Source organism: Patella vulgata, chromosome 4 (genome assembly GCF_932274485.2).
Source record: "Patella vulgata chromosome 4, xgPatVulg1.2, whole genome shotgun sequence".
NCBI lineage: Eukaryota > Metazoa > Mollusca > Gastropoda > Patellidae > Patella > Patella vulgata.
The window spans coordinates 1,484,405-1,510,321 of NC_065882.2; the positions used below are offsets into that span (position 1 = coordinate 1,484,405).

Here is a 25,917-nt window from a genome sequence, read left to right on the forward strand (position 1 = left end):
TGCAAGCCAATGTTTACACGGGAACGTGTTGGGTTTTTTTTGTCCCATCCGAAAGAATATACGTTGTCCATTGCGAGATCCTCTGTCCTGCACAACAGACAAGAGAGAACCACACTGGCAATTCTTGATGAATTTTCTCGGTCAACACAGGGATTGAACACAAGATCCCCAGGATAGCAAGCCAACATCTTACTCACTAAGCCACTGTGGCTCCCACTTTTAAGCAAAACGAAATGAGATGAAATGAAATGGGGTTTAACGTCCTACTGTTCTGCTCCGAACTGGGCTAATGAAGACGGGCATACCGCATACAGTGTGCTAGGAGGGAAATTTTGCCCGGGCAGCGGCACTATCGCCTACTCTTATATCGAATTCCAACTGCGAAGGGATCTTTTACGAGCATTCCAATGTATACACGGGACCTCGAATTTCCGTCTCATCCGAAGGACTAGACAGCTGTCTTTGTCAGGCCCTCCGTCCTGCACCACTGACAAGTGGAAACGACATCGGAAATGCAGGGATCCAACACCCGACCTCCAGGCTAGCGAGCCAGCGTTTTAACCAATTAGCCACCATGACTCCCTTTAAGCAAAACAACAATGATACATATCTAATGAAATGTTTTAATGCCATAAAGTGTCAATCACTGAATTTTACAGATATATTTCATACTGAAAGCAATAAATCTTATCTAGAGCAATAGACTTAGACCAGTGGTTCTCTTTTTCTTGTTGGAAAACATGAAAAAATAGCGGCACACCTGGCTAAATATATATGAAAAATATTTGAATTTTGCAGAATAAAAACATGGTAAGTCATTGACGCCATACAACCGTAGACACAGACTAGGCCCAGTCATAGACACATAGCACGATTCAAACTAAATAAAGGAGACACCAGTGAATACGCAATCGGGATCACATTGTTTTTCGCATTTTCTAAGTTTACTATTCAAAATTTCGCGGCACACCTAGGAAGATCTCGCGGCACACAGGTTGAAAATCACTGATAAAGAGAAATGGAGAGAGAGAGAGAGAGAGAGAAATGGTGGTTTAACATCCACACGCTTTATAGAGAGAGAGAGACAAATGGGGTTTAACGTCCACTCGACACAAACTAGGTCATTTCGGGACTAACATATGGTTTAATTTTATTTACATAATTTGTTTGCGCGTAGGGGTCTTTAGCAGTGGGAGGAAACCGGAGGACCCGGAGAAAACCCACAAGGTTGGACAGGCGACCCTACTCCTTGCCACGCACAACCGGGGATTCGAAACCACGCCGGTCGACTCAATGACAGACTTTATGATACAGCGCGCTTTAACATCCACACGCTTTATACACAAATTACAACTTGTACAAAATACTGCAGTTACCCTGAGCCAATCTAGTAGAAATTGACATATCACACCACTGTTTAAAGATTTACATTGGTTTCCAGTGGAAAACAGTAATCAGTTCAAATTTCTGTACACAGCCTACATATGCCAAAAAGGTGAAGCACCAGGCTACTTGTCCTCAATGCTTGTTTTTTTTTATGTCCCCCAAAGAAATCTTGGGTCCCAATATGAACTACGTCTTGTGGAGCCCAACTAAAGAGAGAGAGAAATGGGGTTTAACCTCCACTCGACACAAAGCCGGTCATTTCGGGACTAACACATGGTTCAATTTTATTTCAATAATTTGCTTGCGCATAGGGGTCTTTAGTAGTGGGAGGAAACCGGATAACACCCCACGAGGTTGAACAGGCAACCCTACTCCTTGTCAGTACAACCTGGGAATCAAAACCACGCCATTTGACTCAATGACAGACCTTATGATACAGCGTGCATATGCTAACCATTCCGCCATCCAACCCCCCCACCCCGCCCAACCATAGACTAAAGACATTTGGTCATAGATGCTTCTCATACCCTGTACCAAACCTACGGAATTCATTACCCTTGACCTTAAAAAATTCACAATCTCTTAGCTGTTTTAAGAAGGAATTAAAGACTCGCCTTGTTTTCGACTGTTTATTAGTTGTTAACATTAGCTGTGTTTTTATCTTGTGATAAGTGAAGAGCTAAATACGCCTTGAGGATTAACTTTAATGGATCTGTGCACAATATAAGAACTCACTATTATCTCCCCGCCCCCGCTCAACTTGCCCCAGATTTCTTTAAAAAAAAATACCCGGATTAGAAACCATTACAAGTTAGTATCAACTATATCCAACATTGTTAGTTATTATTTTAAAGTGCAATAAACTTATTCCCAGTGAGATAAATAAATATTCCTAGTCCCTAAAATATAATGACATTTACAGAATTACATGAACATAAAATATATTTGTGAATGATTATTTAATGAAATAAATTAAAGCAGACTCGTATCCATGGATTCCAACTCACCCATAAATGCCAAACTGTTTGAATGACATTTAGTTAGTAATTAAACTGGAATACACAGTTCTATGGAATACAATTACTGCTTATTAGTAAGTGATTAAGCAGGGCTAAATCTATTTGTTAAGGCCAGTTCAATTTTTGTCAAGGTTGCTGAGATGTAAATAACGTCCAGGGTTAGGACACAAGATTGATGGTGAGATTGTAGGTTAGGGTTAGGATAAGCATTGGGGCTAGGTCCAGGGTTAGTGTTGGGATTAGCACTAGCGCTGTTTACATCTTGTGACCTATGACGAAAAATTGAGCTGGCCTTATCATTTAGCAGTAACTGACTTCTCTAGTCATTATCAAGTAATATATGCTAGTTGGGACAGTTAGTCTTAAAAATTGACTGGGATTCAACATTTTTTCATTTACATCGCATATACAATCCTCCTGATAAACCGGTCAATAACAGTTTTTGATTAACAATACTTTAATTCAAAACTGGTTTAAACAATTTGATATTTACACTAAGTAGAAGACATTTATTTATGGATTGGTCTTGTTTTCATGGTTTAAATATAATGATAACACCAAATGGGTTCTTTGACATCATATCTTGGTTTTATCAAGTCTTTAAACATACATTATACAAGAGCTAAATCTGTCGATTGCTGGTCTTTCTTTAGGCCTGAAATGTTATCTAAATTATTAATTAGCCATTTATTAACTTATCCAGACCATAATCAACTCTCTAGATCAATGGAGGCTCTGATTTTAAGTAGATTTGAATGCTTCACCCATTTAATGATTTAATTTGAAAATGGAGAAGCGAGGCTAAGTCTTGAATACTGCTGTTACAATAAGCAATGCACATATCTTGTCAAAACTACAAACAGTGATAACTTTGAATGAAATTTTCAATATATTCATTTTTTATTTTTAAACTATTATAGCAAGAATGGTCAGTTCTTTATCTAAATCTTACATAATGCACATCTAATTCTCAAAAAGCCACAGTAGATCCGTTTCTTTCTGAACATAAGATCACATGACTGAAACCTATTCATATGATTGGTCAATTTTTGTTCAAAATGGCGAGAAAAGACCTTGATCTAAATAATCATTACCAATATCTAAGCCAAGGATGAACAATAAATAGAAATAAATTTTATTTTATAGAATAGATTGGATAAACTGTATTTCAAACATTTTTTAAATTTAAATCTCAAGTGATAAGCAGTAGCCATGGATTCAAATATTTTATATGAGACAAAACCAATTAGAATATTTCGTTCTTCAAAAACATAAACATTTTACTTCGGGGGAAACTAATTCCAAAACAATTCCTTGGTTGAATCAAGTTCCAAATTTTGCACTCAGGTGGGTGGGGGAACTAATTCCCCCCCTCCCCCCCAAAAAAATTCCTGCACACTTTTAGTTTCAAATTTATTCCCCAATACACGAGTGAATGTTTATTAATCACAACTACGACGAACTAGACATAAAATTGGTTCTGCCTTATACTGTGATATTTTTAGTAACAGATCTGGAATTTTTTGTTACCATGGCAACATAAATAAATTACAACAATTTTAAAACGTTTCTTCCGCGTCTGGACATCTACTGGATTTAAATTGATTAAATTTGGTAATGATGTCTTCGATGCTGTGTTCACCGTGAACTTTGTTGTCTCTTGTACGAACGTTCGCTGTTCCATTGCTCAATTCTTTCTCTCCCACAACTACAAAATAAAATGAAATATGGTTTATATAATGTCCTACTTTTCTGCTTAGACTGGGCTTAAAAAAATGTACCTACTCCTTCATATGTAAATAACTTGATAAAACCATGTCCGTAATATGATGTATAATGTACTATGGGAGAGAGAAATGGGGTTTCAAGTCCACTCAACACAAACTAGGTCATTTCGGGACTAACATTTCAATAATTCGCTAGTGCGTAAGGGTCTTTAGCAGTGGGAGGAAACCGAAGGACCCGGAGAAAACCCCCGGGTTGGATAGGCAACCCTACTCCTTGTAACATACAACAGGGGACTTGAAAAATTTGTGCTAAACAACAACATGCCGTGCTCTGTCAATAAAATATTTCCCGAACAGCGGCACAATTTCTTACTCTTATTTCTAATTCTAATTGTTAGAGTTCTTTTACATGCATGTCAATGTGTACGGGGCTTCGGTTTTTCATCCGAATTGTCCTTTAACCGGCAACATTGACAAGGGGGTACCTCGCCAGAAAATCTCTATGAACTTTCCTCGACCATCATTGGGATCAATCACAGGATCTCCAGGTTAGTGAGTTAACATCTTACGCACTGAGCTACCACGGCTAACAAAATTCCGGGGAACATTTTCAGCCCATCAGCACCAGCGAGTGTTTTGTACGATTGGAACAACTGGTCTGTGCAGCGCCTTTATTGTAAGCCTGACAGGTACAAGTGTGGACCTCTGGGAACAAGACTTGAAATATTCTGAGATTCTCATTGGTCCACACCTGGATCCGAACCTCGAGACATTCTAGTTGCGAGTCCAGCAGCCTTCACCACAGCCCCCTGGTAAAATTCATCATAACTAGGGAAGTAACTCTCATATTGTTTCAACAAACAGGCCATCATATTGTTGTTGACATAAGCAATGAGGCTAAGAAGGTTTGTAAAATGTTTTTTGATTGGTTCCTAGAATCAAGCTACAATCAAGGACAGATAATTTCAATACGTGAACACCCCATGGATGAACCCATGGTATAATGGAGTAGAACGGAATAAGACCACCAGGAATACCAAGGATGCCTGCCACTATGTAGATCTCCAATTTTATTAGACTTACCAAAGATAAAGTTATACTGAGCAAGCTGAGCATTTCTAACTTTTTTATTCATTGTATCCCCATGATCTAAATCAGCTTCACTCAAAAATCCTGCTTCTTCAAGTTGTTTAGCTACCTGATAAATAAATATAACATTCCACAATTACATAACAATTACAATCCAATTTTAAGAGAGAGAGAAATGGGGTTTAACGTCTACTCGACACAAATTAGGTCATTTCGGGACTAACACATGGTTCAATTTTATTTCAATAATTCCCTTGCACGTAGGGGTCTTTAGCAGTGGGAGGAAACCGGAGGACCCGGAGAAACCCACGAGGTTGGACAGGCGCCCCTACTCCTTGTCACATACAACCGGGGATTCAAAACCCCGCCAGTTGACTCAATGACAGACCGTATGATACAGCGCAGCGCGCACATGCTAACCATTCGGCCATCCAACCCCCTGAAATGGGGTTTAACTCCACTCGAACACAAACTAGGTCATTTCGGGACAAACATATACTTTAATTTTATTTCATTAATTAGCTTGACAGTGGGAACCTATCATGAACGTTATATAAGCCGTGAGAAATTTGATATTTTCACAACTGTTCAATTTGTAATATTTCGTTACCTTGCTAGCATACTCATCAAAAGGTGCTGCGACTGGAATCACAATAGACTGTCTTGGAGAAATCCAAAATGGCCTGAAAAACAAGTACAATATATAAATATTTGTTTACTATGTGAATTTATTTTTTATTTAAACAATATGGATCTTTAACAGATTTTCAACTGGTAGTCATAATATAACACAAATAAACAGTATAAAACATATTATTACAATTTACATGATAATTTAGGATTTCTTAAATGTGAATTTCTCAAATAAGAAATGGTATCAGATGGTCTATGACTAACTTTGTGAACTTGTCAAATGAGGGGTGGTACCAGGTGGTATATAAGATTGTTAGCTATATGAACTCGTCTAATGTCAGGTGGTTTCAGATGTTCTATAATTATAAGCTTTGACAACTTGTCAAATAAGAAGTGGTATAAGATGGTCTATGAGACATAAGTATACCATTGATAACTCCTCGTTAAAGCTAAGCTGAAACTGAATTGAAATGTGGTTTAATGTCCTACTGTTCTGCTCCCATTGGGCTAATGAAGACGGTCAATCGCCCGGACAGTGGCGCTACAGCCTACTCTTGACAATTGATTCCAATTGCCAAGGAATCTTTTACGTGCACGCCAATATGTAAACAGGACCTGTGTTTTTTGTCCCATCCAAATGACTAAGCGCAGGCAGATGGTTGATATAATTAAAAATTTGTTAAATACCATTTTCCTCCGTAACTTTCACATAAAATAGCAATCATTCTTTCTACAGATCCTAATATAGCTCTATGTACAATAACTGGTCTCTCTTTATCACCTTGTTCACTGAAATATAAACAAATATATAAACAAATACACAAAATGTAAACAAATACACAATATATAAACAAATACACAATACAAATACCCAAATATAAACAAATACACAATACAAAAATATAAACAAATACACAATACAAAAATACAAACTAATACCCAAGTAATGTATACTAATATTTGTGTCTGTCGTTTGTATGTTTGTATGTCTGTTCAGGTTTGGTGGCTATACTAGGGCTATCCCGCGGCTGGAATATGTTGAAAATGGTTAGCACAAACCGGGAAGTAACATAGGCTAGGTGGCGTTGGCATATTGCAATTAATGCATACATCTTGTCAAAACTACAAACAAAGATAACTTGGTTCAGAACAAATCAAAGGATATTACTTACTTTATATAGCCTAAATTAAATCTGATTGGTAACTGGAAATCTAACTGTATCGTGGCACACTGATGTTGACGTCGTAAAGCATCTAATATCGTAATATCTATCTATAAATAAGGTAAATAGAAATAGGTATATATCATTTAAAGTTTTGTTCGATACAAATTGGGAATCAAAACCATGGCACTTGACTCAGTGACAGCCCTTATGTTCTAACTCGCATGCGTTAAACCCTTCGGCACAACCTAACATATGGTTCAATTATATTTCAATGATTCGCTTGCACATATTGGTCTTTAGCCATGGGAGAAAACAGAATGACACAGAGAAAACCCACGGGTTTGGATAGGCGACCCTACTCTTTGTAGGGTCAAAACCACACCAGTTGATTGAATGACAGACCACCGTCTTCATTAGCCCAGTTCGGAGCAAAACAGTAATACATTAAACCCCATTTCATTTCAATGACAGACCATATGATACAGCAGCACATGATAACCATTCAGCCATCCAACCCCGCTTTACTGACAGGGGAAAATGATTCTGGACAATCTGTAAGGACATTCATGGCTAACACCAAGAGCAAACTGTGTCAAATACGGTTGAAAAACAAAGTAAGTGGGGACCATGGAGTTGAACGAAAACTTTTAATTCTGTCATCTATTTTTATTAAATATGTTGAAGCTAATAGTTTAAACACAACAGAATTTACCTTTGGACCATAAAAAGCTCCATCCCCTGGATTTAATTCCCATTTTTCACCAAATTTATCTAAACTCTCTTCTAAAGCCTGTAAAATAGGAATATTATATTATTGACAATAGAATCAACAGGGATTTCTATTTAACAAAATTACTATATGAGAGAGAGAGAGAGAGAGAGAGGGTTTAACCTCAACTCGATACAAACTAGGTCATTTTGGGACTAACACATGGTTCAATTTTATTGCAATAATTCGCTTGCGAGTAGTGGTCTTTCGTAGTCAGAGAAGCATTATGTAGGAGCTAAATCGGCCTATTGCAAGCCTTTATTTTGGGCTCAAATGTTAAAATAAATTATTAATTAGACATTTATTTCACATGACAAGCTCATTGGAGGGCCAAGATATAAATGGATTAGAACAATATTTACAAATTTAAGAATAAAATAAATAATCAAGACTTCTGTCTTGATTTCAAATTCGCACAGAATAAAGTAATTTTACTGAAATTTTCAATATATTCATATTTCATTTTTTTTTAAACTAAATTTTACATAATTATTCTTTAACATTGTTCGTGTTGAAATATAAATATTGACTTTTATCGTCTGCTAGTTAACCTTCTCTGGGTGTGTTTCATGGATGAGACAGGTCTCGATCTAAACATACACTGTGGTACACGCTGCAGTCATTCTTTGTTTTATATTCATGTGTGTGACATGAAATCGTTTGTCTCCATCATACTTCATATTTTTACTCAATGTAAATAAAGTATACTTAAACATACATTATGCAAGAGCTAAATCTGTCTATTGCAGGTCTTTCTTTAGGCTTGAAATTTTATCTAAATTATTAATTAGACATTAATTAATCTATCCAGACCATAATCAACTCTAGATGGCATCGCTAGCCTGCATTCTTTAGTGGATTATGAGCCGATTTGCTGCATAACTTTCCTTCACGATTTAACGATTAAATGGATAATCGAGACTATTCTGTTTATCGTACTGATAGTAATGATGATCGAGACTAGGCAGAAATTTCAATCGCTTAGTTCGCGGTTCAAAGGAGATCAATTTGACTGAAATTTCAAGCAAATTGCCTTTACATTATCTAGTGTTTAACTATTATAGTGAGAACTGTCAGCTCTTTATCTAATCTCCCATAATGTCTCTTTAAGAAGATGGCTAGACTAATTTACTTTAAAAAGTTCGCAGGTGGGATAGCAATTTGATTTTACTTACCTTTTCTGCTTTATCCCACATCTCTATTTCACCGAGGTATTTTTCTGGTCTCGTGGAAAGTTTTAATTTAAAAGTAAATCCAAATATTTTGTATACACCATTGAGGAAATCTAGACATCCTGCTATTTCTTCTTTTATCTGTAGTTGATGATAAATATAGTTTATAAATAACAAGTGGTTGCCATGCACGATAAGCCCACATTTTGAAAGAGATGGACAGAGAACAGGCTACAAAAGCATACAATAAGGGGCCATAGTCTAGGATGTTATGGTATGATATATGCCAATATTGAAAGGGAGAGAGAGAGAGAAATGGGGTTTAACGTCCACTCGACACAAACTAGGTGATTTCGGGACTAACATATGGTTTTAATTTAATTTACAAAATTCGCTTGCGCGTAGGGGTCTTTAGCAGTGGGAGGAAACCGGAAATATTGAAAGGAACCAAGATCTTTGGGATTTAAATCTATATGTGACCCATGCTGGTAAAATGAGTCGGAATGCGTAAAGTCTAATAATGAGCAAACAGACAAAACAAGTGAAAATATTGATTTTGATTGAAATTGAGATTTTCAACCCAAAAGATGAAAATAGCAATAAAACATTTTCAAACACCTTTATTTGTCATTTCAGGACTAACATGGTTCACTTTTATAGGGGTCTTTAGCAGTGGATGGAAACCAGAGTACCCGGAAAAAACACACGAGATTGGACAGGCGACCCTACTCTTTGTCACGTACATGCAGGGAATTAAAACCCTGCCACTGGACTAAATGACCGGCGTTAAAGATCCTGATATAGTCTTAGGTTCTAGTCTGACTGAAATAAACTACTTTAGTCTCAGACATCCAGTGACTGAAATCTGCAACGATAGTCTTGGGCATCCAGTGACTGAAATATACTACTATAGTCTTAGGCATCCAGTGGCTGAAATGTACTACAATAGCTTTTTCAGGGGGGGGGGGGGTGATAGGGGATACTGACCTGAGCGAATCTACAGAAGATATGAGCATCATCTTGTTGAAATCTACGAACTCGAGTTAAACCAGTCAAAGCCCCGGATAATTCATTTCTATGAAGAACGCCGAAATCTGCCATTCTGATCGGTAAATCACGCCACGATCTGGTAGAATGATCAAACATCAAACTGTAATTGAACGAAAATACAAATCAAATGTAACGTCTTGGCTTACGAAAACAAGCAAATACCATGCAGACATGTTCCACAAGGTAAATTATTCTGAGACGTCTTAAATTCCATAACAAAACTGTGTCATAAATGTACAAGAGAAGAAAGATGGGGTTGAACATCTACTTGGCTTTATTGCATGTAACGGCTTGTTTTTATACCGGGGTAGTAGATCTAGTAATTGAGCTGTACGGTCATTGGACTCTTGCATAGAGTATCTCTGATTCAAAGTGAGGGGTGGGGTGGGGGGTGTATGTGACAAGGAGTATGGACACCTATCCAACCTGGTAGGTCCTCTGGTTTCCTTCCACTGCTTAAGACCCCTATGCATAATTTAATTATTGAAATCCAATTAAACCATGTGCTTATTAGCCGAGATGAGTCAGGTGTTGGTTTGTACATATAAAAGAGAAAGAAATTGGGTTTAACATCCACTCGACACAAATTAGGTTATTTCGGGACAAACATATAGTAAATATTATTTCAATAATTCGCTTTCACCTAGGGTCTTTAACAGTGAGAGGAAACTGGGGAACCCAGAGAAAACCCATAAACTAGGTCATTTCAGGACTAACATATGGTTCAATTTTATTTCAATAATTTACTTGCATGTAGGGTTCTTTACCTATGAGAAGAAACCAGAGGACCCAGAGAAAACTCACAAAGTTGGACAGGCGACCCTACATCTTGTCAGGTAGAAGTCTGTGATGGAAATGACATCTCTTGACTCTTATGACAGATCTTATGATCTTAAGTGCATGCATGAAACCTCTCAATCTTCTTCATATAAGAAATAAAATCTTACCAGTGCCCTGGACAATTCATTGGTTTCAAGGCAAACGTTTCTTTCTCTACTTCAAAAGAAAACATATTTTCCTAGAAAAACAAAGAAAAGAAGATACCATAATGTTGTTCATCCAATCTGATTAAAATACAGATCTATATTTACGTTCATTTTTTTATACTTTCGATGGCCTACACTACATGAAGATCTGACTAGTTGTAGTAGAAGGTCGCGTCAGAGGTCATATGAGCGGCTTTTCACCCTATGACGTCAGACATTTGATTAATCAATCATCGTTGATGTTTCTATTGAGTGACCCACAGTTCCATGCACCTCATGCCAAAAACTCGCCTTAACAGACCGTTTCATTGGCTAATCCCTCACATCACCCAGAACACGAGTTATATAACAACTCTTCCATATCCTAGTATAGTAAAGACAAGTAAACGAAATTTTGAAAGTATAAAAACGGAACGAAATAGGATCTGTGTTTTAACCAGATTGTTGCTCATCATGTTATAATGTAATAATTTATATGGTACATCACCCAGACATAATGGTACTGTTGTCATGGAGATATGACTGGCACAGGAAGTCAGAATTATGAGTTAAATATACCACATATTCTCGTAATCATCAATTGTTGTTTTATTTTATATCTGGGTCAAGAAATGAAATTCAACATCCACCTGACACTAACCAGGTCATTTCTAAATTTGGGAATAACGTAAATAATTTGTTGGGGGGTTTATAGAGGAAACCATCCTGGTTAGGCATGTGACCCTATTCCATGTGGCATATAAAACTGCTATAGAAAGTACAACCTTTTAGTCTTGTGAGCTGAACCGTATTAAATAAACAGTGAGAGAATGAAAAGGGGTTTAATGTCCAACTGACACAAACTAGGTCATTACAGGACTGACCTACGGTTCAATTTTATTTCAATTTTCTAGCACATAGGGGTCTTTAGCAGAGGACCCGGAGAAAACCCATAAGGTTCGACAGGCGACCCTACTCCTTGTCAAGTACAAGCAGGGAATCGAAACCATGTCATTAACCCACCCATTATTCTACCCTAACCCCTAGCCCTTCTGGTCTAACTTGCATGCCTTAAACTATTCGGTTACCCCCTTTTTAATTAACTAACCAACTTACTGAGTAATGTTGCCAGTGACCAGACTGTTCCCATAATTTACTGTTGTATATATTGGGTGAGACAACTTCCTTAAAACCTCGCTTCCAATATTCTTCCTGAAAATATACATTAAAACTACTAACATGTACAAATCGCTTTATAAATCAAATGAAATAGGATTCAACATCCTACTGTTCTGCTCCTAACCTGGGTTAATGAAGACGGGCATACGCCACACCGTGTGCTATTAGGGAAATTTTGCCCGGACAGCAGGACTATGGACTACTCTTACATCAAATTCCATCAGCCAGGGGATCTTTTACGTGTACACCAATGTATACATGAGACCTCGCTTTTTCATCTCATCCGCAGGACTAGATAGCTGACCTTGTCAGGCCCCCCGTCCTGCACCACCAACAAGGGGAAATCACGTCAGAAATCGGTTTATAATGATGGTTATTAACTTGTGAGCGCTTGAAAAAAAAGTTACCAATTTTTATTCCCCTAAATAACACACATCCCTAATTTGCGGGGACAGCACAGGGGGAAAAGTGGGTGTTATGTATGGCAGGGGGGGGTCATGGAGGAGTACTGGTATGTTAAAGTAATTACAGTAATAAAGTCTACAAGAATATGGGGGTGGGGTAGAGGAGTGTTATAAATTGGGGTAAGGGTAGGGGTGTATATTAAAGAACTTACCCTAATGAAGTCTACAAGGATATTATAAATGTGAGCTCCTTTAGGTAGAAAGAAACAACTACCAGGACTTAATTCATGGAAGAAAAATAAATCTTGTTCCTGTAAAGACAGAGAAATGGGGTTTAACGTTCACTCAACACAAACTAGGTCATTTCGGTACTAACATATGATTCAATTCTTTATTTCAATAATTCGCTAGCTTGTAGGGGTCTTTAGGCAACCCAACTCCTTGTCACGTACAACTAGGGATTCAAAACCACACCAGTTGACTCAATGACAGGCCTTATGATACAACACGCATGTGCTAACCATTCGGCCATCCAAACCTCACCAAACTTTAAAGGCGTCAAACCTCTGATAAAGATCAAAATGAAGTTTAGAATTGAGTTGATCTGAGGAATTATTTTATTTATTTCATTTTTGGAGTCGGCACCACTCTACCTTAAAGAACAAATTTTTATCAATGTCCCTTCATATCGTGTCACTCCACTCTGCGACCAAAGCCGACTAAGGCACATGGTGACCATGCTTCTAATGTCTATGCATGCAGACTCTCCGTTGACTTGACGGCCATAGAGATTTTTAATTCTTTTAAATCTGTACTTAAAAACACAGACAATTTTAGTTCCATGTTTTTTTGTTTTTTTTTACCTTTCCTATTTTTCTATGATCCCGTTTTGCTGCTTCTTCTTGGAAATGTTTCCATTCTTTCATTTGTTTAGCGTCAGGAAATGAAATTCCATAAATTCTCTGCAATGATTCAGCATCAGCCTTTCCCTCCCAATAAGTGGAGGAATTCTACAAAATAATGGTACAAAAATATAAAAACTTTTATTACTTCTTTTGAACTTTTAAAAATCTTCAAAGAAATGGGGTTTAACATCCACACGACACAAACTAGGACATTTTGGGACCAACATATGGTTCAATTTTATTTCAATAATTCGCTTGCGGCGTAGGGTCTTAAGATAAAGCGTGCACATAATACCATTCGGCCCCCCCCCCCCCCTCTCTCTCAGAATAAAGCATTTTTCATTATCTATTAAAAAGAACAGTCAGTTCTCTATGGTAACCTTGAATAATGCACGTTCAGGGAAAGGTTAACTTTATAGTGTTAGAAACAATAAATGGATAGATTCTGAAATCATCCCCTTACAAATAAATGAAAGTCCTGCTGTTCTACTCCTATACTGGGCTAATGAAGACGGGCATACGCCATGCAGTGTGCAATGGGGGAAATTTTGCCCGGACAGCAGCACTACGGCCTACTCTTATATCGAATTCCAACTGTCAAGGGATCTTTTACGTGCATGCCAATGTGTACACGGGACCTCGGTTTTTCGGTCCATCCGAACGACTAGACAGCTGTTCTTGTCAGGCCCTCCGTCCTGCATCACTGACAATCTCTAAATTTGTATAATGCCCCTTACTTCTTTAAATCTCTTGTCTACTTATACACCTTGTGTAGGTGTAATGTCTACTCACACCTGGTGGAGGTACACTGTCTACCTGTTAATGAAATAAATCAAACCTACCTTGGTAACAGAAAATGATTTAACTTTGCCAGTATGTCGTACGTGGGGACCTCTACATAAATCTATTAATGGACCACATCTGTAAATAAAATACACAAATAATAACTTGTATTACAAATATACACGAATAATAACTAGTCTTAGAAATATTCTGTGGCCATACACTGCAACCCCGGTATCATTTAATCTTGTGTATTTAGCACTTATTTCTTTCACATTCTTTTAATATCCAATCTTTGTTTAAAAATTTTGTAAAAATCGTTTGAAATCACCCCAAATCATGTGCTTGGGTCTGATTTAAGGGGGACTGATTAATTTTGATAGAGATTAAGGATTAATGACAACTTAACGCTTACAAGTATTTCTCCGTCAGTCACATAAAACTATTTGTTTCTAATGTTCACTTGAATGTTTCGATATAATGAAATGAAATGAAATGGGGGTTTAACGTCCTACTTATCTGCACCGACTGGGCTAATGAAGACAGACATATGCCATGCAGTACGCTGTGAGGAAAATTTTGTACTGACAACGGCACTACGGCTTTATTTTGAATTCCATGTCAAGGGTTCTTTGACGTGCACAATAATGTCTACACGGGACCTTGTTCTTTTTTCCTATCAGAATGAATAGACGGTGCCCTAGCCAAGCCTACATCCCGCACCACTGACAAGGGGCAGCAACACTGATAAAGTCTTGGGGAACCCCCTCTGCTAACACCGGAATCAAGCCCCGCCCCGAGTTCACAAAGCATTCTCAGACTTAAGTTAAGAATTTACTCAAAATTGTTCACCTTTTTTTTAACTAAAATATATCCCGTTATAAAACTTTTGTTGTTTTAAAGCACCAAATACATCAATAAGAATCTATGTGCAAAGTTTTGTGTTTCTGGATCAAAAATATCTCTTATAAACAGGTATTGAAAGTTGAGTAAATTCTTTACTTAAGTCTGAGAATGCTTCGTGAACTCTGGGCCCAGACTACCTGGTTAGGAAGACACCATAACCCAGTGCTGCCCAGGTTGTGCCCTTATCTCCGAAACTGGAAGCGGAAGCCCATCGCCACCAGGCCTATATTACTCCCTGGCCCAATCTTCCCCTATACACCTAATGTTAGCTAGCCCTAGTGTAGCCGGCTAGCCGCCAACCCTAAACAGACAGACAAACGACAGTCACAAATAAACAGAATAGATAAGTAAACATGACTTACTTATATACAGTGGTAGTGGGCGTGGTTACTTTCTCATTCAATATCCTTTGTTTAAATTTATTATACTACAAACAAAAATAAAATATAATGTAAACCAAATAATAATAATCCAGATATATCAATCAACATGGTATCAGGGCTTAATGTGTTGTTGACAAACTTTGGTTATTTTCAAGCCCACAACAACTAACCATTAAATACAGAAACTTCTGCTAAAAGAGAGAGAGAGAGAAACGGAGATTAACGTCAACTCGACACAAAATAGGTCATTTCGGGACTAACACATGGTTCAATATTATTTCAATGATTTGCTTGCGCATAGGGGTCTTTAGCAGTGGGAGGAAACCGGAGGACCTGGAGAAGACCCACGAGGTTGGACAGGCTATAACAACACAACTAAATGATACCTGAGTTGTAGTGTTAGCACTTGGACAGCCTGTAAGTAGAGCTCCTTAGACTGCCCTCAACACACCTGTGTCTTGTCAATTTATGTGCTGCCCCTAAAAAACTAGTATAGGATCCTCTAATACAGACAGAGAGTTATTTACATATTTCAATGGTTTGAGTTGATCTAAGGAACCATGGTGTCAGGTTGTCCAGGGAGGTTCCATCATTTACTGTAATTGTCTTCAAGAAACTGATGTAGTCTGTTTTTAAATGTATCAAGTTCCATAGGATTACATTAGACTAAACACAAGAGTTGTATGGAAACTAAGGGGTGACTGAGGGGGTGGCCGAATGATTAACGCTATAAATGGCATGGTTACGATCCCACACTTGTCAAGACAAGGAGTAGGATTGCTGGAACCTCCAATATTGCTACCCAAAATAAATTAAATAAACCATACCTCAAACATCTTGAGTAAATCTTCTTTTTTCATTTCTAGCCTCTCAAACGGTTGTTTTTCCTTGGCTATATTTTTAACTAATGTCTCTAAATTGGGGAAATCGTTACTCGATACCTGTCTGAAATATAAATCATTGAATGTGAGAGAGAGAGAGAGAGAGAGAGAGAGAGTTTAACGTCATTTCGGGACTAACATATGGTTCAATTTTATTTCAATAATTCGCTTGCGCGTAAGGGTCTTTAGCAGTGTGAGAAAACCGGAGGACCTAGAGAAAACCCACGAGGTGGACAGACATTCCTACTCCTTGTCACATACAACTGGGGAATCAAAACCACGCCAGTTGACTCAATGACAGGCCTTATGATACAACGCGCACGTGTTAACCATTAGCCCCCACCCCACCCCAACAGGAATTTTTAATCTCTTACAAACTACAATATTGTGAATGTGTAATCAGTAAGAGGACTATCAGTCCAAGAATTATTTAATTCTATTCCGGGTTAAATGACTTATAACAATTATCCAGTCCTATTTACTATGATCAAAAACATTTTCAGGGGTGTGTACTTGATAATGGAGCTTCAATCAGAAATGTTTTATAGATTTACCTCCCTTTACTGCAGAGACACGATTTGCATTTGTTAATGAGAAATATGTCTGTAAGTGATGAGATAAATTTTTTTTTACATTTTATCAACTTACCTTCCTTCTAGACTCATATCATAATAAAAACCTCCTTCAATAGGTGGACCGTAACAAAGATGGCCACCATAATGTAACTCCATGGCTTCACCTAACATATGTGCACTTGAATGCCAGAAAACATACTGACCTAATTAAAATACAAAAAAATATACACACGCTTATATTAACTGTAAACCCTCAACATGTGAAAAAAATGTTAAAATTGGATAAAAAACATATTTTTAATGATATAACAGGAAAGATAAAAGTTTAAATTTGTTAAAGAATTTGTAAAAAACATCCAAATTCATCTAATTTGTACTTGGGAGTCTAGTTTAAAGCTGACTGTTAATGTGTGATAATAAGTGTCCAATTTAATTTCATGACAACTGTTTAAAAATTAATCATTATACATCAATAATCAATTGGGTTGTTTAGTTTTTAACAGTATCAGATTATATATTAAAACCCTACCATCAGAGTCGTCAAATTTAAGGAGTTGTAACGTGGCATCTTTTTCAAACGGACGATCCAAATCCCACAATTCACCATTAACTTTAGCGATCACAGTATTATCAGCTAAACCTTGGCTAATAGAAAAAAAAAAAAAAAAAAATATTGTGTTATGAGGGAAATTTTCTCCAGAATCCGGAATGAGGTGTTATCGTTTGTCGAATTCATACTGCTATGGGTTCCACACTGGACCTTCAGTCATTGTTGTTTGTATTTTAGAGGAGAGCCGAAAAAAGCGCCCCTTGATCAACAAATTGAAAGAATCGCTCGCCTTTAAAAAAAAACAATGACTGGACCTTGTTTTTAACCCCATTTGAAGGACTAGACGCTGTTCCTTTCTGACTAGTCACAAAATTTCAACATTTGCGTCCAAATGAATAACCCATGGTCAGACCGTAATCCAGCTGCCAATCCGTAAGAAAATGTTGACATATTTTTGTTCATGGTTCTATGGTAACCGACATTTAATCTAACATTTTCGTTCAAAAACCCCTACCCACTTTCAGCAGGTTATTTAAAGCGATAATTTCATATTTTCTAAGAAAGTCAAAACATAATTATTTCTATGTCTTTTGCTCAATAGGTTATCAACTCACTATTATACGACCATGGGCATTATTTCCCACCCTTAAAAATCTTTGACACAGGAAATAATAACACAATTACCTTCCCTTGTTTTCCTATTGCCTCCATGCATTAGCTTCCTTCAAACGTTGGAATTTGAAGTTAAAAATGATATTTTTGCCAATTTCTCAGCTGGCAATAGTGAATTATAGGATTAATACGATTATTCTTTAACAAGGTAGGACGGTTTATGGATACCATCTATTTTAAGGCTTTATTTTAATAAATTTTACAAATATAACTTAAAAATATGAAATTGTAGCTTTAATTTATTATTTTCTATCTGCGACGTTGTTCAATAACCCCAACCCACTTTCTGAGGTTATTTATCATTTTCTATCCGCGATGTTGTTCAAAAAACCTTTCCCACTTTCACAGGTTATTTAATTTATCATTTTTTCTATACATGGTCTCGTTCAAAACTCGCCCACCCAGTTCTGCGTTTTCCTGTTTGGAAACCAGTGTTGAATTGTGGGACGGTCCCTTACACTGACAAAATAACAATATGATTAAAATACAGATCTATATTCCGTTTCATTTTTTCATACTTTCGATGGCCTACACTACATGAAGATCTGAACAGTTGTAGTGGGAGGTCGAATCAGGTGTCATACAAATGGCTTTTGACTCATGTCATGATGTCAGACATTTGATTAACCAATAAGCGTTGACGTTTCTAGTCGTTTACCCATAGTTCTGTGCACAGCACGCCAAAAATTTGGCATAACAGACAGTTTTATTGGCTAATTCCTCACATCAAGCAGAATGCCTGTTATATAACAAATCTTCCAGATCCTAGTGTAGTAAAAACATGTAAAACGTACTATTGAACTATAAAAACACGAAACGAAATAGGATCCGTGTTTTAATCAGATTGACAAACTATAGATAGGACAATCACCTGATTCCTTTCGCTACATCGTATGGTGAGGTACGCCATGATTCTCCTTCTACAACTTTACCGTCTGGTAGAGTTACTTTGATTGGTGCTGGAGTCTGTGCTGCTAACCAATCGTCATGTTCCTTTTTCAATTTATCCCATAATTTTTGCCTCTTTTCCAGAAATTCTGGGGGTGGGGTCAGCTAGAAAATATAATTAAGTAGAAATACAAGCCAACAGTGAGATCAACTTTCCCTCCAAAATCACAAAATGTTTTTATAAGCAAAAATGTAAATGCAATGGGGTTTAACATCCTACTGTTCTGCTCCGAACTGGTTTAATGAAGACAGACATACGCCATACAGGAAGCAACCAATGTCATCAGAATGTGACACTTTTATTATCACCATATGAAATGAAATGAAATGGGTTTTAATGTCCTACTACTGTTTTGCAGCGAACTGGGCTAATGAAGACGGGTATACGCCATACAGTGTGCTATGAGGGAAATTTTGTCTAGACAGCGGCACTACGGCCTACTCTTATATATAGTTTCAACTGCCAAGGGTTCTTTTACATGCCCTCTAAACAGGACCTTAGGTTTTTCATACCCTCCGAACGACTATACACTGTCCCTTGCCAGACCCTCCGACTTGCATCACTGACAATGGGATATCACAAGACATCCAGCCGAGCAATCTAACAACATACTCACTGAGCCACAGCGGTTCCTGACAGTAAGATAGACCGACAAACAGATGGATAATCCCATTTTAATAGTCCCCTACACTTAATATAGACTAAGTTCGAAAAAAGCAACTGACGATCAACGGCTTTTAAAGATAATTGTATAAATTATTGAAATAATTGACAAACAATATAAAACTATTGCATACTTACATGTAATGGATTACCATCTTTAGTTCCACTACCTCCACCTTTCTTGCCTTTTTTACCACCTTTACTATCCTATAAAAATACATCATAATTACATATGACAATACAGTGTATGTATAAATAAATGCAATCTGGTTAAAACACAGCTCCTATTTCGTTTCGTTTTTTTATAGTTCAAAATTTCGTTTTACTTGTCTTTACTACACTAGGATCTGGAAGAGTTGTTATCATTGACGTGTTCTGAATGTGAGGGGTTAGCCAATGAAACGGTCTGTTACGGCGAGCTTTAGGCGTGTTTTGCACGGAGCTGTGGGTAATCCACTATTAACATCAATGCTGATGGTTAATCAAATGTCTGACGTCATAGGGTCGAAAGCCGCTCGTCTGACCTCTGACGAGAGCTATCGCTACAACCGGTCAGATCTTCATGTAGTGTAGGCCATCGAAAGTATAAAAGAACGAAATGAAATATAGATCTGTATTTTAATTAGATTGAAATAAATGAAATGAGTTTTAACGTCCTACTTTTGGTCATACACCATGTGCTACATGTAGGTGTATGATGGAAATTTTTCCCGGATCATTGGCACTATTACGGCCTAGTCTTATACCGAATTCTAACTGTCAAGGCTTCTTTTACAATGTGTACACAGGGCCTTGTTTAATATTCAACCCATCTGAATGACTAGACAATAGTCCTTGCGAGGACCTCTGGTCTGCATCACTGACAAGAGAGAAACCATGCCGGAAAATCGGCCAACAAAGGGAGCGAACCCAAAGCCTCCAGACTAGCAAAGGAGCGACTTACACGTTGAGTCACTGCAGTTATCCATGTATAAATAGAAATGGTTTGAACGTTTCGTCAACACACTATTGCGGTCATTTAACATAGTAAAATATTTTGTATCGAGTGGACGTTAAACCCATTTTTCTCTCTCTTTTATGTGCAACATGAATAATGCTTGCGTTTTTTTGGTCCTATTCAATCAATTAGGCAACATCTTACTTGTCTCTATCAGAAAAGGTGTTTTACAACCGTCGGCTAATCAGCACAGGATTCAATTTGATTTTGAACAATAATTAGCTTGTGCATAGGGATCTTTAGGAGAGGGAAGAAACCGGAGGGCCTACTAGGTTGGACAGGTGACCCTACAAGCACCTTTTGAATGTGAGATATTGTATGCAACAGTCTAATGGCTATATATCTTGATTACTGGGTCAACTGCCCCCGTATAAAACAAGCTGTTACATATGTAGTAAAATGTAACAACAGCTTCATGTTGAAAGTCTAATAATCAATAGATGACAATCACGACAAAGGTTGTGTAGCTGATACTCAACAAAATCCTGGGGATTTCTCTAAAACTGAAATGAAATGTGGTTTAACGTCCTACTGTTCTACTCTGGCTGGGCTAATGAAGATGGGCATACGCCATACAGTATGGTATGAGGGAAATTTTGTCCGGACCACGAAGCTATACAGTCTACTCTTATATCAAATTCCAACTGTCAAGGGATCTTTTATGTGCACGCCAATGTGTGGGACTTCAGTTTTTCATACTATCAGAACAACTTGAAATCTGGCCCCGTCAGGCCCTCCATCCTACTCCATTCCTCTAGAACTCAATTCTTACATGCTATAAATATGATAGGGACCTATATTAATTTCATTCATCTTATTTATCGGCCTACAGAGAACTGAAGAATATAAATACTTCCTTATCAAATATTTAGGATTATTGATCCCAAGCCTTGAGAAAAACAATACAGTTAGTGACATCTTCCTAGATTTTCATTATCATAAATATTGAATACTAGCGGTTAAACCAGGTATAGCACGGATGTCGTCATTCGCCATGAATCGAAAGTAGCATAACTCCAAAACTGGAAGTCCATCGCCACCAGAACTACATGTATGTTACTAACCGATCCGAGATACCCCTATACCAAAATACACCAAATTTCATCCTCAGAACAACCTAGTGTAGCCACCAACTCTGAACAGACAAACAAACAAACAAACAAATATTGATATACTATATGTACATGACCTATTCAAACTCAAATATGAGAGAAGAGAGAGGGAGAAATGGGGTTTAACGTCCACTCGACACAAACTAGGTCATTTCGGGACTAACACATGGTTCAATTTTATTTCAATAATTTGCTTGCGCATAGGGGTCTTTAGCAGTGGGAGAAAACCAGAGTACCCGGACAAAAACCCACGAGGTTGGACAGGCGACCTTACTCCTTGTCACGTACAACCGGGGATTTGAAACCACGCTAGTTGACTCAATGGCAGACTTTATGATACAACGCACACATGCTAACCATTCAGCCATCCAACCCCCCAACTGAAATATGAAGTGAGGGGTTTAAAGGAGCTAAATCACTAATATTTTGAACCTAGAAATTGGCACAAATGGGTCGCAACACATATAATAATGTAATATGAATTTATATAAACTGTTTTACATTCAATCGTGTCCGTTTTACTGTGAATTGTCATCAGTTATGTTCGGCGAAATACGCCAGAAGTCTCAACCGCAAGTCAGTTTCTAGCGTCTGGTTATTCCAGTCAACACCGATATTATTTATTGCGCATGCTCTCCAAATAAGAACATGATATCACCGTTTGACATGACTTATGGAATATGTCTAGCCTCGTTCTTTGAGCACCCTTGTTACAAATGGTGCTGAAATGCATTATGGTACACGATTCGTGTACCAATGGTAAAATGTTTATTTTGTCTTAAATATTGGATATCAGAAGCCCATCTTTTCCAGGTAAGATCACAACACCAATGCTGATTTAAATTGCAACAAAATCGTGTTTCCAATGTCGAAGATTTTGGATGATATTGTGATACGGACTTAGCTACTTTAACATTCTACTATCCTGCACCAACTGGGCTAATAACGACAGGTATACATCATGCAGTGTGCTATGAGTGACATTTAACCAAGACAGTGGCGTTTCCACCTACTCTTTGTCGCATGAGTTGTTTTAAGTGCACTCCAACTTGTACATGGGATGTCTGTTTTTCAACCCAACCAAAGACTAGATGCACTTTCTTTACCAGGGTTGTTTTAATCTTATGTGTATAGCACCATATCCATGTACATGAGACCTCTGTTTTTCATTCCTTCTAAACAACTTGAGATAACCGCAATGAGTTTATTTTCGAAATAATTAATTAATATATAAAATATAGTTCTGTCAACACTAGCTTGACAGGCTTAGTGCCTGACATTGTTCGTGACAGGTGCCTTATTTCCAGGCTTGTTTCTTCCCATTGCTAATTAAAGACCCCAACATGCAAGTAGTGCTGGGTATTGCCACTGCAGTCACGATACTATACATATTGCGATTCAGATGCTACAATATGATCACGATTCATAACCAGGTCAATATTTACCAAGAAAACAACAGGATAAATGAATAATTGATATTTTAGTTAGAAATTGCCGTTACTGTCCAGGGCTTGAACTGTTCCATTGTCTACGTGTCACCGACAGACCAAAATAAGGACCAAAACAATTTAAGGGTTTTTGTGTCCACATGGATAATGTGTGACGTGGATAATTAAGAGTGACAGGTCAGTTACTGAAGCGACAAAAAAACATAAAAAAGAAACGCGATACATCGATTCAATGCGCATATCGTGAGATGATTCAACGATGTTTCGTGCCAGCACTACATGCAACCAAAGAAAGTTGAACCATATGTTAGTCTTGAAATGACCTAGATCCTATAAGATGGTGTTGAGTGAGCGTTAAACCTGATTTCACACTCTCTCCCCATAACTGAGTTGATGAATTCTCCTTTATAAGCCAACTGCACCTGCACTCAAATTAAGCACAATGAATACAATTAAGTTTGGGTGTGGCCAAACAAACCGTGAATATTAGAAATTGTCAATTACTAATAGTAATAAGAAGACTATAATAATAATACAGATCTTAGTTTTATCAACACCTATAGGATAGGAAACTTTGAAAACACTATAGGCCTAGTCATTAAAATGGTATCACGTCATTTGGGACTTGATTGGCGTCAATTGGGACTCAACTACAAACGACATTTGGGACTCAATATAAACGACAGTTGGGACTATTTATTTATGAGATATACATGTATAGTAACAGCTGTCTTAGTTGTCTTTCGTTTTATTTAGTTGATCGGCGATTGTTGAGACCGCGATTAACACTGCTAGTTCTCCTTTGTTTTGTTTTATCTGCGAGTATAAAACTTGACAATAATATATTGTTGAAAATTTGTGTATATTTAGTAATACTTCATTGTTTTTCTTTTATCAAATAGTAAACGAGCTTGATTGACCGACTACTGCTCATGTTTTTTCGTGAAACGGTATAACTGCAATCAACACACGGACGCCATTCTCGGTGATTGACAACTCACGTTTTTCCTCATCCACCAAAGAACCGTTAGGTTTCTTTGAACATACTGCAATAACATCGGGATTATCAGTTAATCAGCTTTAATTATCCCGCTTTGATCGTTGCCATTTCTTATATTTTCCACAAAAAAACTTTGCTTTGTACGCACTAATTTATCGATTGGTATTGCTATCTACGACAAGCATGTCAACGTGCAGCTCACGGATTATCGTTAACAATTTCTAGGGGCTTGTAAAAAAGATTGCATGTCGTGTAAATATTTATTTTGTTTTTTTGTGTAGGTCATTTTCAAATAAATTCATCAGCATATTATTAGTTTTAAATAAATATATATCTTTTATGAGAATCGATGATTATCAAAGAAACGTAAGTGCAACTAATGTTTTATCATTTGGTTGAGCCTTTTACTAACCACGTGTTTCATGTTAATAAATATTTTCTTTCGTGTTTTGAATTGGTCTATTTCGAATAAATTATCCCGATACGAGTCCCAAACGTCGTATACCCGAGTCCCAAACGACGTATACCAAAGTCCCAAACGTCAAATACCCGATCCAAATGTCGTGGTCATATTTTTTTGAGTCCCAAATGACGTGAGTCCCAATTGACATGTAATCATTAAAATGAGCAAAATACATCTTGAGAATAAAGTCCTAATTCAAACCTCAAAACAAAAAGCAAGATAGATTTTGAAATGTTAGGGGTAGGACTAGCCACTAGGAGGGGATGATGCAATAGTTGGACGAAAAAAAAAACGGGGAAAAAAACCGGTAATCGATCAGGGTGGATCTCTTATGATTAAATATAGATCTCGTCATAACACCGCCAGATATTTATAAGTTTCTGGAAGTTTTTACATAAAAAGGGACATCCGTATGCATATCAATCACGTATAATTATTATAATGACTTTAGCAATTCATGATTTGGCAAGCAAGCGTCAACAAGGGGCAACTATCAACCAAGCCGCAAGAAGACCGTCTTCGGTCTAACACACCATACTCATAGCTCGAACATAAGTGATGCCTATCTTCTTAGCGAGTCGGATTAAATTGCATCTGGAAAGCATTTCTAGTTGTTTGGAAATCAGTTATCTAAAAGAACCGTCGTGCCTTCTTTTTATCTGCTATTTCCATTTTCTCCAATCCCTCAACCACGTTGTTCGCCATACTTGTTGATGTGTATCCGGCGAATGTAAATATACGGATTGTCTTGAAAACGTGGACAGGTAGGCTAACCGGTTTGGTTTTGTCCCTTATTTATTCATTTGATAAAATGAAATGAAATGAAATGGGGTTTAACGTCCTACTGTTCTGCCCCTAACCTGGGCTAATGAAGACGGGCATACGTACGCCATACAGTGTGCTATGAGGGAAATTTTGCCCGGACAGCGGCACTACGGCCTACTCTTATATCGAATTCCAACTGCCAAGGGATCTTTTACGTGCACGCCAATGTGTACACGGGGCCTCGGTTTTTCGTCCCATCCGAACGACTAGACAGCTTTCCTTGTCAGCCCCTCCGTCCTGCATCTA

At 37.5% G+C, this 25,917-nt stretch overlaps 1 protein-coding gene across 3 annotated transcripts; it reads right to left on the reverse strand.

Moving 5' to 3' along the window:
* Positions 1-609: 609 nt before the first annotated feature.
* Positions 610-25,567, reverse strand: LOC126817639 (threonine--tRNA ligase 1, cytoplasmic). 3 transcript variants are annotated; one of them, XM_050544731.2, is made up of 20 exons: positions 25,495-25,567; positions 19,965-20,033; positions 19,086-19,267; positions 17,522-17,637; positions 17,066-17,195; positions 16,364-16,481; positions 15,516-15,580; positions 14,307-14,385; positions 13,423-13,569; positions 12,772-12,870; positions 12,093-12,188; positions 10,959-11,029; positions 9,949-10,111; positions 8,965-9,102; positions 7,733-7,810; positions 7,027-7,127; positions 6,542-6,643; positions 5,832-5,904; positions 5,216-5,330; positions 610-4,113 (listed from the first exon to the last, which is right to left on the reverse strand). In XM_050544731.2, the coding sequence occupies exons 1-20, from the start codon at positions 25,549-25,551 to the stop codon at positions 3,965-3,967; spliced, it is 2,148 nt and encodes a 715-aa protein (XP_050400688.1). In that variant the 5' UTR covers positions 25,552-25,567; the 3' UTR covers positions 610-3,964. The 3 variants fall into 3 exon arrangements, with proteins under 3 accessions (XP_050400688.1, XP_050400687.1, XP_050400689.1); XM_050544730.2 differs by lacking the exon at positions 25,495-25,567 and adding an exon at positions 25,380-25,453; XM_050544732.2 differs by lacking the exons at positions 17,522-17,637; positions 19,086-19,267; positions 19,965-20,033; positions 25,495-25,567 and having other exon boundaries at positions 16,364-16,477; positions 17,062-17,189.
* Positions 25,568-25,917: the final 350 nt, after the last annotated feature.